We start from the raw sequence: 18,014 nt of genomic DNA on the forward strand, positions 1-18,014 counted from the left end.
CGACCTTGTCATGTTCCACCGTGAAGCATTTGAAACGAATTAAACGTTTCTTTTAACATACGTAATTCCGGATTGTTGTTTTATTGAGTCACCAAACTTTAACGTTCTCTCCATTTCACTCCACGTATCTATCAATACAGGCATAAGCGGTTTAAAGGTGCCATATGTAAGAATGTGGCCAACAACGGTTACTACTACTAATACTACTACTATCAAATTGAAAATACCGAGGTCTTTTAGGTTTCGTTTTCTGACGCAACTGGCAACCTGTGGTTGCTCGGCAGCTGAGACTCTACTGACTGCAGTGATTGGTAGACGGTGGTAGGTGGCGCCACATGCCAAAACATAAACATGATTTGCAGTCTGCAAAATACATTTTTTAATGCAAATATTTTGTCTGTACTGTTGTTGTTGGTGAGTTCAGTTCGTTATATGAACATTATTCCTGAGTCTCTGTGACATATTAGGAGGATTTTACGGCCAGTTGCTTTAGATTTATTACATAATGCACCTTTAACGTCATTCTGAGGCTCATATAGAAAGACCATTTAGTTGCTCAGCTTGTGGCACTTTCGGGCAAAAGGTGTTTGCGTGACAGAGAACCTAATTGTGATCATGCTACAGAATTAAGATGCAAACAGCCATCATACATACCAATACGATAAAGCCCCCGATAAGCTGATTAGCGGTCACACTCACCGCAAAACTCTGGATTGGACTTAAGAAGAAGAAAAGCTGCTCATGCTTCACATTCACTTCAAAGTTGACCTCAAGTGGATCAGAACTGGAGGAGGGTGGGGATTATAAATGTATGGAAAATCATCGAAATAATCTGTTAAATACTTTTAACAGAGTGTAGATAAAGAGACACGGATGGACATCATATAAATTTGATCGGTATCAAACTCATTTTTCCATTTTTGAGATTTTCCTTCAATAAAATGTTCCTTTCGTGTAAGAATTCACCGGCAAACTGCAAGAGAAATTCCAAATAATGCGTCTTTCATCACTTCCAAATCGTCATATTCCATTAAACATGATTACAGCTTGACGTTTATAGTCATCGATGCAGACTCAGAAACCTCAGTGTGTTGAACGATGTCATATTTTAGCATTAAAAAAGGTTTTGAAGAGTTTGCCAGTGTTGCATGGAAATGCATAATTGACCATGGAGTATGGTTTAAGCCTCCAGGCATCATCATCATCCACAAAAACATTCCAGTGTTTGATTTATAAAGTGTCTATAAAGGGTTTGATGTATCAAATCCCTAATGCTCATACTCATGTACATTATCACAAAGTCAGGAATGTCTTGTCTTAATATTTTGGGAGTCCACAGAGATTTAATAATGCATTAAAAATAGTCCTTCAGGTGCTCTGGAACACACACAAAGTTTTGTGGCTTTGACCAGAATGTTGATCTAGGTCTTTTTTCACTTCCAGAAAAAGAACGCGAGTGCTTTGCTGAGTCTCGGTATGCTGGCGTCCTGGGGAGTGCTTCTGCTCTTGGCTCGTCTCTACTGGATGGGCAACAAGCCGCCCAACTTCTCCAACTCTGACAACCCGGCGGCCGACTCGCCTCACTTCCCCACCCGAGCGCTGACGTTCCTCCACCTGCCCGCCGCCAACGCCTGGCTCCTGCTGTGCCCCGACAAGCTCAGCTTCGACTGGTCCATGGACGCCGTGCCGTTGGTCAGAAACGTGGCCGACTGGAGGAACCTTCTCACCGTGGCCTTCTACGGCGGTTTTCTCCTCCTGGCGTTGTTCGGCCTCCGCGGTCCCGCCTTGAAAGCGGCGAAGGAGGCCAACGGGAAAGCCCACGTCACTAATGGGAAATCGATCACTAACGGGAATGGTTACCATGCTCCTGACACAAACCATAACACGGACCAGGGCCCACCAAAGACCGCCCTGAACGGGTCTGCTGGACTCCACCATTGTCCTTCACGGACTTCCCTGCCCCCGACAGAAAACCTGGTCCTGTTTTCACTCAGCATCCTGTCGTTGCCTTTCATCCCGGCCACCAACCTCTTCTTTTATGTGGGTTTTGTCATTGCCGAGAGGGTGCTGTACATTCCGAGTATAGGCTTTTGTTTGCTGGTAGCTGCCGGTGCGAGGACAGTCTACGTGAGACTGAGGACTAGAGGCTGCAGGGCCGTACTCTTGTGTCTCTGTGTGGGACTAGTGCTGCTGAATGGACTCAGGACTGTTCAAAGGAACAGAGACTGGAGCAGCGAGGAGAACCTCTACAGGTCTGGGATCAGTGTAAATCCGGCTAAAGGTAAGAGGAGTTTTCATGGATTTCCCAACTTAGAGCTTCCGAGCAAGTTCTTCATAAGATGTTGTTGAGAGGATTTTCAAATCTGACAAACGTGGCGGACCACAGAGGATCTTTGTAACCGATATTCAATCAGTTTTAATCCCGAGACAGCACAGACGAGACTAGATTCAGTCAAGATGGTTCGGTTCTAAAGAAAAGTATGCAACATCCGTTTGCCTGTCAACTTGCGCTCATTTGGTTCAATCACTGTTGAGTTGAATAAGTTTAATTCTTACGATTCGAAATCTGGAAGACTCTGAAATCCCGTCTGTTAATCCCTCCACACTCTGGGATAATTTGGCCAGATAATCTGTTCAAATCAGCCTAAAATTAGAAGGCACCAGGACCTTATCGGGACCAAAATCTGGCCAATTATCCTCTAGTGTGTGGCGGGATTTAAATGTTACTGTGATTAAAAAGGCAAAGGAATGATGCGTCTGTGACAAAGACTCGGCTTCCTGCAACAGCGCGAGTGAAATTACCGTAATAACCACGTGTTGGCTTTGATGTGCAACTGCGATACGCAAGGGATAAGGGTTAAAACGTCAAAGCCCACTTCATTTTATGATTCATGTCCTCAAACAAAGTGTCTTTTGAAACATCCATGAAAAGGATGAATATGTTCTTCCAAGTCCTGGGAGAGAGGTCCATAACAGACCAATGGAAAGAAATAAGAGAAAAAGGGAATCATCGCCTGGGGGCTGTTTTTGTAATATTATGTTTTGAAGCGAGCAGCAACATAAAGTTGTGTTTTCTTACTGAAAAGTGTAACTCTTGATCGACACATGTCCATCTTCAGCCTGGGGGAACTTGGGGAACGTGCTGAAGAACCAGGGCAAGATGGCCGAGGCGGAGACGGCGTACAGGAATGCCCTGCACTACCGAGGGAACATGGCCGACATGCTGTATAACCTGTGAGTTTTTCCTCCTTCTTCTTCTTCTGCTAGACACCGAAGTTTTTATCGAAGTGGCAGAGACAGACGGGCGAAAGCTTAACAGAATTAGATTAGGGAAAATAACTTGCTCGTCCCCGGTGGCTCTTTGAACCTTCAGCGAGTGATTTGATTAGTCTTTGTTTGCGGGGCCTGCGGGAGAACACAAAGCCATTTCTAATCCTGCGATGTAAGGCGTCAGAACCTCATAACGGAGCCCGTGTCCCTCTTGCTAGGTCTGTTTCTGCACAACATCTCTCTCTCTCTTTCCTCCTCAAGTTACAGAGAGCTGGGAAATAGAGGGGAAACCAAATCATGGTGTTTTTTGCATTCTTTATAACAGAGGTGCTAGGACATGATGGATGGTTGGGTAAATCCGTGGGTCATGCTGCTGTTTTTGTGAGGAAAAGACGCAGGGAAAAAACAACTTTTTCTGGGTTGTATTTTTAAAGCTTTAACCCCAAAAATCCGCCCCCACGTCGTCACTTTGACTGCGCTGTAATTTCGGTCAAACCTCACTTTACCTTTGCAGATTCAAAATAGAAATCCACTGTTGTTTTCACTCGGTTTTTTTTGTCTTTGTTTGCGTATCAGAGGTCTGCTGCTGCAGGAGAACGAGCGTTTTGTTGAAGCGCTGCATCATTACAAGATGGCCATCGGGAGTCGACCAACACTGGCATGTAAGTAAACTGACGCATGATCACTTACATTGTTTACATTACTCGCTCTGATTTGGCTTCACTCTTTGTGGATCAGTTAACCCTTAAGGCCCTGGTATACTTAAGGCTGCAGGCTGCACGTGCAACCCAGATTAGCGCGTTAGGTGCGCGTGGACAGAGCATGAGCGACCTGAATGTTCGGCCCACCGGTAGTTGGAGTATTAAGCCACGCTCACCAAGCAGGAGAAAACATTTCAACAACAGAAGAAGTAGTGGCTAAGGATAGCCATCCGAGCCTCGACCTGGCGACCCTTGAACCGGCCAGGAACCCCGACTCGCCTGTCCGACGGACCTTGAGCCGCTCGAACCAGACATGTCTGAGAGAGCTGTAGCATCATTCTCTTCTTCTTTGGTCGGAATCAATGCGTCCTATTCCCTGCGTACCGCCACCCAATGGTGAAGTGGGATACTACAGGACCCTGACGAGTATACCAGGGTCCGCATTTCGGCGCACTCAGCATGTGCACAGATGTATACCAGGGCATTTAGTGCTCACACGGCACGGATCTGTACCTCAGGTGCACCTTTGGTTAATTGCCGGTACGCTCAGGTGTGTTTATATAGTTGCCTAGGTTGTGCTGAAAAAAGTATATAAGTCACTCTATATTGCACATTCTTATAGCCTCTGTATAAACTGTACGTTTAAACATAGTAATGGATAAAAAGCAGCCGAAATGCTCCGTGTTCTAAGGGTTAAACACCAACTAATGTCTTGTACTGGATCACCATCAAGGTCCATTTTCTATGCTACATTATGTATTCTTTAGCCATTTTAACGGCCATATTCAGGCCATTTCAGGTTGACGGGAAAACCATGGAACTCAATCTCACACTTGAGTGCTCCCGTGTGGGATGAGAGTCCATCATTGACGTTATCAAGGACAATCGTAGGAGGGAGGGAGGACAACTTCAGTTCTCCTCGAGCTTAATCGCTTTATTTCTTACTTACTTATGATAATTCCTGCCTTTGACCTCCGTTCTGTCCCTTCCTTTCAGTGCATTATTACATTCCCATCTCTTAAATTTCCTCCACATCTTCCTCGTGGTTACCCGTGTCTCTTTGAACAGCGTTATTACCCATCTATTGATGCATATTGATCAGCTCTATCTCGTCCGTCTGCCACACAGCGGCCTATTTGAACACGGGGATCATCCTCATGAACCAGGGCAGCCTGGAAGAGGCCAGACGCACCTTCCTCACGTGCGCCGAGATCCCCGACGAGAACTTGAAAGACCCCCACGCCCACAAGAGCTCCGTCACCAGCTGCCTATACAACCTGGGGAAGCTGCTTCACGAGCAGGGCCAACAAGAGGTCGGCGTCATTGTTAGTTTCGGGGCATGATGTGAAGACTTTGCTTTGTTTCACCCACAAATTAAAAAAAAAAATTACGCTGTCTATTACAGGAGGCCTTGTCTGTTTATAAGGAAGCGGTGCAGAAAATGCCCCAACAGTTTGCACCACACAGCCTTTTCAACATGATGGGTAAGTTGCCTTTAAAAGGGTTAGGGTTAGGGTTAGGGTTAGGGTTGGGGTTGGGGTTGGGTTAAAGGTTAGGGTAAGGGTTGGGTTGGGTTGGGTTGGGTTTGGGGTTGGGGTTAGGGTTGACTTCAAACAAACAGGATAAGGCTTGGGGTTGGGTTAAAGGTAAGGGTTGGGATTGGGGTTAGGGTTTACTTCAAACAAACAGACTTTAACCTGTTACCAAACAAAATCACAACCATTTCACAACCATTTCACAAATTACGGTGTAATAATTGAGAATTCGAATCTGTGGTTTGTTCCAGGAGAGGCTCACATGCGGCTGAATCGTCTGGAGGAAGCAGGTCATTGGTACAGAGAGTCCCTCAGGGCCAAGCCGGACCATATTCCAGCTCACCTCACTTACGGCAAACTCCTGTCCATCATCGTAAGTCACCGTGACACTCACACACACACACACACTGAGGAAGAACCTTGAGACAGAGCATTGTCCAAGTACTGATTGCAGTGATTAACTACCAGTCTGAGTGTAATTTAAAGAAGCAGCAGAGAGACAGCAGCGATAAACGCTGCTCCCTGAAAGACTTAGCGGAGCATTGATGCACAGCGAGGTCGTTCCAGAGCCGGGAGAATTGTGATAATTGTTCAGAGGTGTGAGCATTTTGACTCTGAGAGCTTCTCTGATCAGGCCTCACGAGGGAGGGGGGGAGGAACATGTAATCCACTTATGAATAAAGTGTTTGACCTTTAGCAAATACCTTCATTTTCTTTTTTGGATGTGACCTTGTATTGAGCCTGATCCAGGACCAGAGCCAAAAGAGCTTCATCATGATGCAGGAAGGTCACAGACACAGCGAGGACATTTCCATGCACAGCGACTATTGTCCTTGTCCAGTGTGTTAGTATTGGGTGTTTTATGGTTCATTAACCTGAATATATTTAATTCTTTAAGCTGACAGAGCATAAATTTGATCTAAAAATGCACCAAACTTGTACTTGTTTTGCATTCTGGCTTTTCTGTACTTTTACTCAAGGTACTTTCTACAAGACTGATCTAATGGTACCTTATCCTTTTTAATGTGTTTTCTCATGTGGAGAAAAAAAAAAAACACAACACAACCCTTCACACTTCCCGTCCTCCGCCCCCGTCCCACAAAAACATATTTATGTGACAACACATTGTGTTCACAGCTGAGTCGAGTTTAGACGTTGGGAGCCGGACCACATGCTCCTCCGCGACCTCTCCAGAGATGCTTGACCTCTATCCTTCCACGGCCTCAGGAGCTGAGAGAGGACTTGACCAACCTGCTGTGCCTTTCTCACACAAACACACACACACTTGCAGCTGCAGTCCCTTACGGGGCTTTTAAACCTCCGCACTGATCACTTCCCCCATCTTTGTTAAGAGATTTGGAGATACACACACACCGGACTCACCTAAGGCACAGGTTCAGATTAGAGTCACCCTGTGTGGCTGGACATCTGCTCCGCTCCCTCAGGCTCGGGGCTCCACGTCCATTTTCCGATTTCGGAGGAACAGGAGATTGGACGGACCCTTGACACTCACCCCGGCCCAGTCGACGGCCTTATAATGCAATTACTTTTACTTCCTTATTGAATCACACTGCACCACCTTTTTTTTGCGATTCTGCCGGAATGAACCTGACAACACGGACACGAGGAGAGACGAGGGGAAACCGAAGCCTCGCACTGTGCTTCACCCCAACAACACGTGCCGTAGTGTGTTTTTAAAAGTGCACCCTAACCCGAGTTAGTGACAATTTATGATGAGACTGATGTTCCCAAGATGCTCGGTGGCCTTCACATACAGATATAATGTTTCTCCTCCTTTGTTTATGTCGTAGGTTTCCACTTCAGTGTAGGAAATGTGTGTTTTTGAGCTCAAAGATGGCAGCCTCATTTGTCTAAATTACGTATAAAAGCTTTATTCTATGGTTATAAAAAACATTAAAAGCAGTTATATGCTAATAAAAACACAATTAAGGCTAGTATCGTCAATTTATGCCATTAAACCCTTCAATGTATTACACACTGGAGCTTTAAGATAAGGATAAGGTGTTTAGTAGTCCATGAATTGAACTGTTGGTAACACTTTAAATTAAGGAACACATATTCACGATTAACTAGGTGCTAACTAACATGTCGTTAGCCTAATAGCATAGTTGCCTAAGTCATATTTGAACGTTTCCGGAAAACAAGAAAAAACTTTTTAGCAAGCATATTGGTCAAGTTTGGCAGATATCACAATTACCAAAAAAATGACTTTGGCAATTCTGCTATTGGGCTAACAGGTTAGGGTTAGCCTAATAGCATAGGCTAACCTAAGTAGCATGCTAGACCTTTATTAGTAATTGTTAAGCACGTGTTAACACCTTATTCTACGTAACCTTATTCTATCTCTATTACGACATGAATTAGGATGCTAAATATTGTTAGCATGTTAGCAAGTACCTCGTTAATGGTACCAGGAACTTTTTTTTTTACCAGGGGAAAATAATTCCCGGAAATTTGTGTGGTTTTTGCGTTTCCACCGCTTCTCGAAGTTCTGGAAGCGTGCAGCATGTTTAGTATGTCGGCCGTTCGGATATACACTAGGTCATTTTGCGTCGACGACTTGCGAAAATGCGCTTAAAAGATCCTGGACCTTCCTATCGTTATACGTTTCTTTTACTCCATATTTTAGAAATAACCGAGGACAGTGGAATGAATACGATCTTATTTCTTTTGACTTCTTTTTTAAATTGGTGTTCCACCAATCAGTGTTCTTCAGCACACAGCCCTGCCCCCTATAGAGTTCCTGGTAATCTGAAAAGTCCCTAATCCCGAGTACAGTAGATCCTTCTTTGGGTTGAAAGTTTGGGGTCGAGGGGAAGTTCATTTCGGTGGAAACGCACCGAGGGTTTTTCAAAATCACGGCTAAGTGAGAAAAGTTCCTTTTTCACATTCAGTGTTAACACATTACAGTTAACTGGAGCGATTCCTACACACACATCACTGTTCTCAAAGAAAAAAAAGGTGTTTGTGCTAATTGAATTTGCAGCTTCATCACCTGTTTATCACTCTGTTTCCAGAGGCTTTTTTATTTTTTTGGAAGAAGTAAAATCTGAATGTTGGACACTGGACAGCTGGAACCTGATGGTGTTCTGCTCATCCACGTCCCTCAGGTTCAATTCCCTGAATTCCCACTAATTTGCTTTGTTTCTCTGGAAGTCAAAGGCCTCACAGAGGGAGTGGAGTGTAACAATAGATCCTTTTGTCCGTCCGAAGGGTGTGATGGGGGTCAGTCTGTCAACCTCAGATCCGTGTCTCGATGTTACACACATACAGTATACGATACATCACTAATGGATCTATTAAACGATGACTCGCACAAAACCCAAATGGACTGACTCTCACGTCTGATGGATTACCGCGAAAAGGGCTTTAATTGAACGTGAAAGAGGAAAAAGGAGCCAAAGAAAATGAAGTAAGCCGCCTCGGCTCTGATTCTCGCTCACTCATTCAAAGTGATTGTGGGTAAAAAAAAACAAAAAAAAACGTAATCAAGCAAAGCTAATGTGCTCTTTCCGTCGTCTCATTTCTTGTAGCTGAGCGAGTCCGATAATATGGAAATGTGGCGGCGATGAGAGCTGAGGCGTGAAACAAAAGAGGGGAGGACATTAGAGTGAGACACACAAGTTAGACATCAGTCATGTTATGAAGATGTTTTTTTTTTTTACTTTTAATCAGTTTTTTCCAATCCACGATTATGTTATCCATCCATTTCAATCCACATAACACACTCCGCTTCTGCACCTCATGCAGAAACTGATAATTATTCACTTCATTCTCATGTAATTTATTTCATTTTTGCACGTTTCAGTTGTGGTATAATTAAGTATAATTGCTGGTCATATTGTTTTTACGATCCCTCTGGTTTGGTGAGCAGACATTTATGTATATATATATATATATATATATATATATTACAGTTAGAAAGTTTTGTTCATTCTTTGGCTCTTTGAGCTTCTTATGTGTGAATATTTTCTGATTTCTTTGCCCCACAGAGTAAAGAAATCATTAAAACATACTAATTTTACCTTAAAAGAGAACATATTTCAACATGTTCTAACAATTCAGCAAGAAGGCAATCGACAGATTCATCGATTATGGAAAAAATCAGAACTTGGTAGATCTATATTTATATTATATGAGGTCAACAAAGATGTTTTATTCCAAAAGTGCCTTCTGCTACACTCTTAGAAATAAAAGTGCTAAGTAGAACCATATAAGGTTCTTTGGCTTGTCCTCATAGGAGAACCCTTTTTGGCTCCAGGTAGAACCTTTAACCCTTTTGGAGGTTTCCACCAATAACCCTTTTAGAACCCTATATTCAGGAAAGGGGTTTTACAGAGTTCTCTGGATCAAAATGGTTCTTACTGGAACCATTAGTGTTACCAAGAACCCTTGAAAAACCCTTTTGTTCAGGAAAGGGTTTTTCAGAAGCAAATGGTTCCAGGAAGATGGTTCCTCAGCCCTTGTAGAAGAACCCTTTTGGAACCCTTATTTCTAAGAGAGTATAAGTAAAATATCAAGTATAAATAATGATTTCCATGTTTTTTGTTTTTTTTCTCATTTAGGGGCAGACGAGTGAAGCGGAGAAGTACTTTCTGAGAGCTATTCAACTCGACCCAACTAAAGGAACCTGCTACATGCACTATGGTGAGAAGACTGAGAATGTGTTTAATCAGCATTTATTGGTGCGTTAAAGCAGGTTTAAGTGCAAATGCAACACCAGGTGAACTCTTTAATTTCTCCTCTGTCTGCTTCGATGCAGAGTAATGACAGAGTAATGAAATATAATGTGATTTAGCAGGTAAAACACTCTGCTGTGCAGCTCTTCGTGTCTTCTTGGCGGCTGCAGTCAACATATAACACTCATTATTTAACCTGATTTTTGCGGAGATATTAAAGGTGCTAATGTACGCGTCGTTCACACGTCACCGCTGCTATCAGCTGTTTGAGACGTCGCAAACACAAGCGTAAAAGAACGCTTCGTTTATCTCAGCGAGGAGACGGGATTAGTGCGTACACCGTTTACTGCCAGCGTTTGGTATCAGTGTGTGTGCGCGCTGCTATCTGCAGGATATTCATAGGAAATTAAATGTGCACTGAAAGCACCATTGTTGCTTTCTCCTCTTCCGTATCTCCCCAGTTCCTCCCGGTGCTTTCTATCTCGGGGTCTGAGGGTAGTATGGTTCCTGCCGAGAGGGTTTTTGCGATGCTGTCTTTGGAAGCAGCCGTTTTCCCCGCCCCCCCCATCCCATAACTCTGTTTATCTGCCTGTTTTCCTTTTTGCACTGTTATCTTGTAGCTTCTTGCCTCATAGGTGATGTTTATTTGCTTTGGTACTCTCCTTTTTTATCGCACATCTGGCAGCTTTAGTTCTCCCGTGTTTGCTGGATGAGCTCCAGGTGTGTGTGTGTGTGTGTGTGTGTGTGTGTGTGTGTGCGCATCTAATGTGCACAGATATCATCACACAAAGACACATGAGAGCGAGCGCAAGGAAGCGAGGACGCAGAAGGTGATTGCAGAGGCAAGGCCCCTCTTTCCTGCCATTGTTCCCAGAAACACATTTTCGCTCTCAAAATGGTCCCGCGTACGACCTGAATCTAAACAGACTGTTTGGGCTTCTTTTGAAAGCTGTTATTGTGAGACAAAGTAGTGGACGTACATTTTACAATGTCTGCACCTGTGGTGTGTCACACCAGGTGGCAGAGACTAACTCCCACATGAAATACCTCTTTATATTTGAAGAAAACTCGAAGTTGTGGCCTCGGAAGGGCGTTTAAATTCAAGGTATAAATATTCACAGTGACGATGCTACTATGTTAAGTCGTTTCCATGACGACTGACCGGGAAAAGCGTGACGTCATGCTCCAGTTCCACTGTAGGCAAGCTAACCGGTGCTAAAACGAGCTAATGCAGCTAACAGAGCTAACTGGTAAACGGTGCCTGGACTCCGGTGACGCGGCACGTCAACATGACGTCATGCGCGTCTTTTTCCGCTCAGTCGTCATGGAAACGTGTCATGCGTTAAGGCGCGTTAACCTTTTGCACAGCACTAATATTTACACATTTTTAGTAGTGAAAGAGTGTGTTAGAATAGGACATATCCTTTGGGTCTGTACATTGAAGCCAATGCAGAAGTGCCTGAAACCTGCATTCTCTTGAATGGCCACTAGGTGGCATCTGTTAAGGCCTTCGTACACCAGACGTGCAAATTAAATCACTCTTTTGAGATGAACCGAGTTGTGGGTTATCTGAAGGCTAGCGGACTATTTGGTGTGAAAATGATATGAGCCTAATAAAGAGCAACAGATCGAGCCATCACAACAGTTAACAGGGAAACTTCCTTTGTCCTTTATTCCCTTTAGGTCAGTTTCTCCTGGAGCAGTCGCGTCTTGGCGAGGCTGCAGAGATGGCAGAGCGCGCTGCGGAGCTGGACAGCTCGGAGTTTGACGTGGTCTTCAACGCCGCTCACATGCTCAGGTGAGCTAAAGAGTTTTCCCCCCTCCTCGAAGACCACCAAATAAATGTTTCGTTTTCCAGAAAAGCTCTTGCTGCTGTGCCGCTTCACCGTTTGTGGGTTTACCCCTGCGCCGCAGCTATTTAATAACCGCCTTTAAAATATAAATTACACCGATGTTATACAGTCAAGTAAATGTTCTTTCTGTGGAAACAGCTGCCATAAGACTATTATGTATTACATATATAAACAGCATTACCGTTTCAGTCCATCATGGCGATATTTCAGCCCAGAGCTTGTAAAGAAGCCATTGGAGAATTCCCTCTTAAAGTTTGGCACGCAGGTATACACACACACACACACACACACACACACACACACACACACACACACACACACACACACACACACACACACACACACACACACACACACACACACACACACACACACACACACACACACACACACACACACACATACACACACACACACATGGCTCATGAGTCTTAAAAGGTGTCAAAATAGACTGGGCCTTTTACTTCCAGCAACTGAGGGAACATTGGAGCGATGTGGCTTCATTCCTTCTTGCTCTACATATCTGGGAAAGTCATTACCGCTCCCTCCAGCATCTACTATAAAAGTAACACCGCAGAGGATTTGTCAAAAGTAAAAAAAAGTCTTTGGGCTCGGCTGTGGTTTTTCTGCTTTTTGGAAACGCCAACTTGCATCTAAATGACAGATCATTTAAGGGCTGAGTTCTGGTTATTTACAGCCGTGACTCGCTGTGACATGACTCCAAACAGATTAAGTTTAGGGTTAAGCAGATGCGACACACACCTGTCATTTTGGCTGGATTCAAAGATGAGAGTCGTTATTGAAAGGGAGTTACAAGTTTTGGCTTCTTTGACGTGCAAATGTGCGCTTTGAGCACATTGAGTGAAAATGGACCCGGAATTCGGACAAATACAGTGACACCGCGATATGTATGAAGTTGTTTAACATCAAAGTTTGGGTTTTTGTTTTTTTTCTTAATATTAAAGAATGATTTTTGACATTTTCCTCTAAACCTGACATCCTACTTTTTAAACAACACTCTAGTTTATGTATTTGTTGCTCAAAAGCATGTATTTGTACCAGATATAAAGATGCAAACCACTATAAATTGACTTTTTTGGGGGGTTATTTTTTGTCAACAAACATCACACATTTTCTCGTACGCAGAGTTTTAATATACGAGTAAAAATGAAACACAAATCAGTAGAACCATATAAGGTTCTTCGGCTTGTCCCCATAGGAGAACCCTTTTTTTGTCTCCAGGTAGATCCTTTTTATAAAGGTTCCACCAGGAACCTTTTAAAACCCTTTTTTCAGTAAAGGGGTTTTTAACGGTTCTCTGGATCTAAATGGTTCTTACCGGAACCATTAGTGTTACCAAGAACCCTGGAAAAACCATTTCTTGCTAATGGTTCCAGGTAGAACCTCAGCCCTTGTAGAAGGACCCTTTTGGAACCCTTATGAAAGTCTAGTTTAAGTATTTGTTGCATAAAACCATGTATTTGTACCTGATATCAAGATGCAAACCACTATAAATTGACCTTGCATTTTTTGTCAACAAAAATCACACATTTTCTCGTCTGCAGAGCTTTATTTGGTAATTACATTTGAATATACGAGTAAAAATTAAACACAGGTCATCAACACAGCCAGTGAATTGCTTACTCTATATGACCATTTTTGCACGAGTGCAATATTCAGCATATGAGCTGAATAATCATTCCTCTGTTCTTTGTCTTTTCCAGGCAGGCCAGTCTAAACGAGGCAGCAGAGAAACAGTATGAACGCGCCGCCAGCCTCAGACCAGATGTAAGTAGCCGGGCTGGTGGGCCTGTTAGCACCTCTCAAGGAAATGCACACACACACACACACACACACAGGAGCGTCTGTACTACTGTAAATTCAATTTACAGCGCGCAGCATATTACCCATCATCTTGACATTATGCTTTAGTGCTGTTATAGGACTGTTGTTCCTGGCAGAGAGTGATCCATTTTTAATATGAAATGGAAACTGTGCATAGGTTAATGGCTGGGAACCAACCCCCCCCACACGCCAAAAGAGAATCTATCTGATGTAGAATTCACATTCTCGATCATTACCGTGTTACGACGGAGTGAAACAGACACGTCTTCATGAGATATGGTCTGTGTGGAAGTCAACAGATGCGGCTGAGGAAGCCGGCGCCCTGTTATTTGGTATTTCCACCGTGCGTGGAGTGTATGGATGGACGAGTCCGGGAGTGGAGTCACAGTATAAGCACTGTGTTTGCAGATGAGACTGGGGAGCAGCTTCCTGCAGTCATTTGTCATGTTAGTCTGTGCCGGTGACTTGTGATGATAAAAAGCTTTAGGTTTTCATTTGCATGCCCTTTACTGGAGTAACTGTGTTATGTTGTCACATCCTGTAAAGCAGTGTGTTCTGTCTGCTTTACCCCCCTACAGAGGTTTTTCAGATAAACTCCAGCACCAGAACATATCATGTTCCCCATCTGTGTTAATTTAAATACAATATATTATATATATTTAAAAAATAGCAAAAAAAAAAAGAAGTTAAAAGGACACATTTAAATGCAAAACATGCTTAATTTATGGCTAAATACTATGTTGTTGATTCATTTTCCGTCTATTAGCATAGCTACTGGCCATTAGCAATGAATACTTGTGGAGTACCTTACCTACACTAAATATTACCGAAACATTAATATTGTTTTAGCTGGTTTAAGGTTCATGTGTACCCCCCGTATGCTTTAATTTTTGCGAGAAAGAGGCTTTCGATTAATTATTTTGTTACCTTTTTTTATTTTGTTAGCCTTAGCTTTCCACCTAGCTAACAAAGCAAACTAGTTTTCACCCACGTGCAATATCAGAACATTGTGAACTGGTGTTAATTTCTATTTTATTCAGCTACAATATTATATATACTCGTTGCCAAGTGCATTAATAATTTCTGGGATAAATGCTAGTTAGCATCACTGCGTTATAGCATCACATCCTGGTTTTTTTAGACAGAAGCTATCATTCAGCTTCTTTTTTCTTATTAAAAACCAGACAAGGGAGGTTTTAATTTAGAATTTTTTAGAATGTATTTATATTTTATAGAACATTTACAGTCATATTCACAGTATGGAAAGCTTAATTTTAAATTTCATTTACGCTGAATTGCTCTGGACAAAAGTACAACAAATTATCCCTTAAATGTTACTAACCTGGAAAATGATTACAAATATAACTTGATCTCCACACAGATTTAGACTCAGCTTCTGTTTCCTGGATGTGAGCGTTAGATGAGATGCAGGTGTGCCTGATTGACTGAATGACGTGTGTGAGTGTTGAGGTGGATCCTGGGAGCTGATTGGTCCTGAACAGGAAGTTCAAGTATAAAAGGCCCGATTATCTCAGCTGCAGCTGTCTGTCCTTGAATCTCTTACAGGCAGACTGTCAGTAGACATGTTGTACTTGTTTGTTTGTTGATATTTTTCTGGTGGTTTCTTGGAAGTCGAGAAGAGGGAGTCAGGTTTTCCCCCTTGGGCCTGATTGTAAGGAAGGTCCAAGACACCACCACATACACAGAAGGTGTCTAAACATGGCTCTGTTTGTGATGATCCATTACAGTCTCTAAGTTCTCCGGTTCTCAAAACGTGCAGATTTGGGGATTAGGCGATTTCATCTCTACTGCTTACGAAGCACCTCATTGTTAAGACACATTTGGAGCCCTGAAATTAAAGACAAAGGCAGACCGTACCACGTACTGCATTAATTCATTACATTTTCAGCCGCCTCTAGGCTTGGAAATGTTCCAAACAAATCCCATCAAACTCCCCAGGTAGAAATAAGGGTTCCAAAAGGGTTCTTCTACAAGGGCTGAGGTTCTACCTGGAACCATTTGCTTCTGAAAAACCCTTTCCTGAAGAAAGGGTTTTTCAAGGGTTCTTGGTAGCACTTATGGTTCCAGTAAGGGTTCTTGGTGGAAGCCTCCAAAAGGGTTCAGGTTCTACCTGGAGCCAAAAAGGGTTCTCCTATCTCCTATCATCAAAAAAATGCCCTAAACAGTCAATGTAGTCAATTTATAGTGGTTTTCATCTTGATATCAGGTACAAATACATGGTTTAATCCAACAAATACATAAACTAGAATTTCATACACTCTTAGAAATAAGGGCTCCGAAAGGGTCCTTCTACAAGGACTGAGGTTCTACCTGGAACCATTTGCAAGAAAGGGTTTTTCAAGGGTTCTTGGTAACACTTATGGTTCTAGGAAGAACAATTTTGATCCAGAGAACTCTTTAAAACCCCTTTCCTGAATAAAGGGCTTTAAAAGGGTTTCAGGTGGAAACTTTATAAAAGGGTTCTCCTATGAGGACAAGCCAAAGGACCTTACATGGTTCTACTTAGCACTTTTATTTCTAAGAGTGTTTGCTTCAACTCTGCTAAGACTAGTGAACACATTCAGGGTTAGAGGAGTTATTTTTGGTGGCGAAATCTGTGAACTAGTCGTCAAGTCGCGAACCATAATATGTCACAGAGTGAGGACGAAAGGACCGGGAACAGGGCCAGGCCTGAGGGATGTGAGCTGTACGTGACTTTGAGGATGAGATTTTGGGGACGTCACTTAATTATGACTTGCTGGGCGTCATGTCTTTGACCTGCATTTTGTACGACACTCATCCAAGGCCAGATGATGTTTTTATTAAAGAGTAGTTCAGAAAAACACCTCCAGATCAGTATGGTTCACACACAATCTGGAGCTACAAGCTTTGACAAAGGTTCTTTTGAGTTTGTCTGTATTTTATTGACTTAAATTGACTTAACTTAAATATAAACCACTGTCAGATGAGTAGTGGACTTGTTTTATGCAGTGTTGCTGAGGCAACAGCACCAAAAACATGCACTGCAGGCTCTAAATAAAAGGTTTCCCCTCAAGTCTTTGTCTTAATCCACCTTTAAAACCTTTTCAAATATAGATCTGAGAAGTTTAAAAATAGTTTCCAAACGTTTCTACCTTTTGTCGCCTTCCAGTATCCGGGTGCCTTGATGAACCTCGGCGCCATCCTCCACCTGAACGGCAAACTTCCCGAAGCGGAGGCCAACTACCTGCGCGCTCTCCGGCTCAAGCCCGACGACGTCATCACGCAGTCCAACCTGCGCAAGCTGTGGAACATCATGGACAGACAGGGACTCAGGACTAAGAACGGCCGCGGGGACGCGTTGAACTGAGCGAGAGACACTGCGCTCTGCTCTGGAAATGATGACGCAGCGTCCTGCAGAGGGTGAACGCAGGACAGCATGTGGACATAAAAAGATGTCCAGAAGAAGAAGAAGACACTTCCTTCAGGCTTGGGCTTGTCTGGAAAACTCGTCCAAGGCTTTTGGATTCATGGGGGGAATCCAACGATACTCTACATCGGCTCAAACTACTAAAAAATATTTGTACGATATTTTCTAAACTGACGCTTAGTTCAGACAAATGATGGCAAAGTCCAAAAAAGAAACAAACACTTTGAGCGGAATATAATCTAATATAATGAAAACCTTGTAAGATGTTGAAGAGCACTTAATTTGAAAGTCGATGTAGCAGGAAAAAAAGAAGCGTGAAATGGGTTTTTGAAGGTGTCAACACTGAGATGAAGGTTATTTAAGGGTATTTCAAGGGTATTTTCCCTTTAATGTTCTTCTCGAGGCTACATTAACCACTACTGACATGACACACGTTAACGCACGACCAAGCTGTCCATTGTTTGGCAAACGCAAAAAGGATTTTTATTTTATTTTTAAGCTTGAAGGTGCCATATGTAAGAATGTGGCCAAACACGGTTCCTACACTTAAATTAAAAATACCGAGGTCTTTTAGGTTTCGTTTTCTGACGTAACTGGCAACCCGTGGTTGCTCTGCAGCTGAGACTCTACTGACTGCAATGATTGGTAGACGGCGGTAGGTGGCGCCACATGCCAAAACGTGATTTCAAAACCTAAACATG

At 43.1% G+C, this 18,014-nt stretch overlaps 1 protein-coding gene across 1 annotated transcript in view; it reads left to right on the forward strand.

Annotated features, from left to right (window-relative positions):
• The window catches only part of tmtc2a (transmembrane O-mannosyltransferase targeting cadherins 2a), a gene marked incomplete at its 5' end in the record, with an annotated part of 53,289 nt that extends 35,934 nt beyond the window's left edge, over nucleotides 1-17,355 (forward strand). Inside the window, 10 exons of the mRNA XM_083907414.1 lie at nucleotides 1,444-2,281; nucleotides 3,120-3,234; nucleotides 3,847-3,932; nucleotides 5,100-5,284; nucleotides 5,377-5,455; nucleotides 5,758-5,879; nucleotides 10,093-10,174; nucleotides 11,890-12,004; nucleotides 13,784-13,847; nucleotides 17,056-17,355. Coding sequence (XP_083763540.1) covers nucleotides 1,444-2,281; nucleotides 3,120-3,234; nucleotides 3,847-3,932; nucleotides 5,100-5,284; nucleotides 5,377-5,455; nucleotides 5,758-5,879; nucleotides 10,093-10,174; nucleotides 11,890-12,004; nucleotides 13,784-13,847; nucleotides 17,056-17,253 — 1,884 coding nt within the window. The 3' untranslated portion in view covers nucleotides 17,254-17,355. The remainder of the gene's footprint in view (nucleotides 1-1,443; nucleotides 2,282-3,119; nucleotides 3,235-3,846; nucleotides 3,933-5,099; nucleotides 5,285-5,376; nucleotides 5,456-5,757; nucleotides 5,880-10,092; nucleotides 10,175-11,889; nucleotides 12,005-13,783; nucleotides 13,848-17,055) is intronic.
• Nucleotides 17,356-18,014: the final 659 nt, after the last annotated feature.

This window comes from Microchirus variegatus (assembly GCF_963457635.1).
Source record: "Microchirus variegatus genome assembly, chromosome: 20".
Taxonomy (NCBI): domain Eukaryota; kingdom Metazoa; phylum Chordata; class Actinopteri; order Pleuronectiformes; family Soleidae; genus Microchirus; species Microchirus variegatus.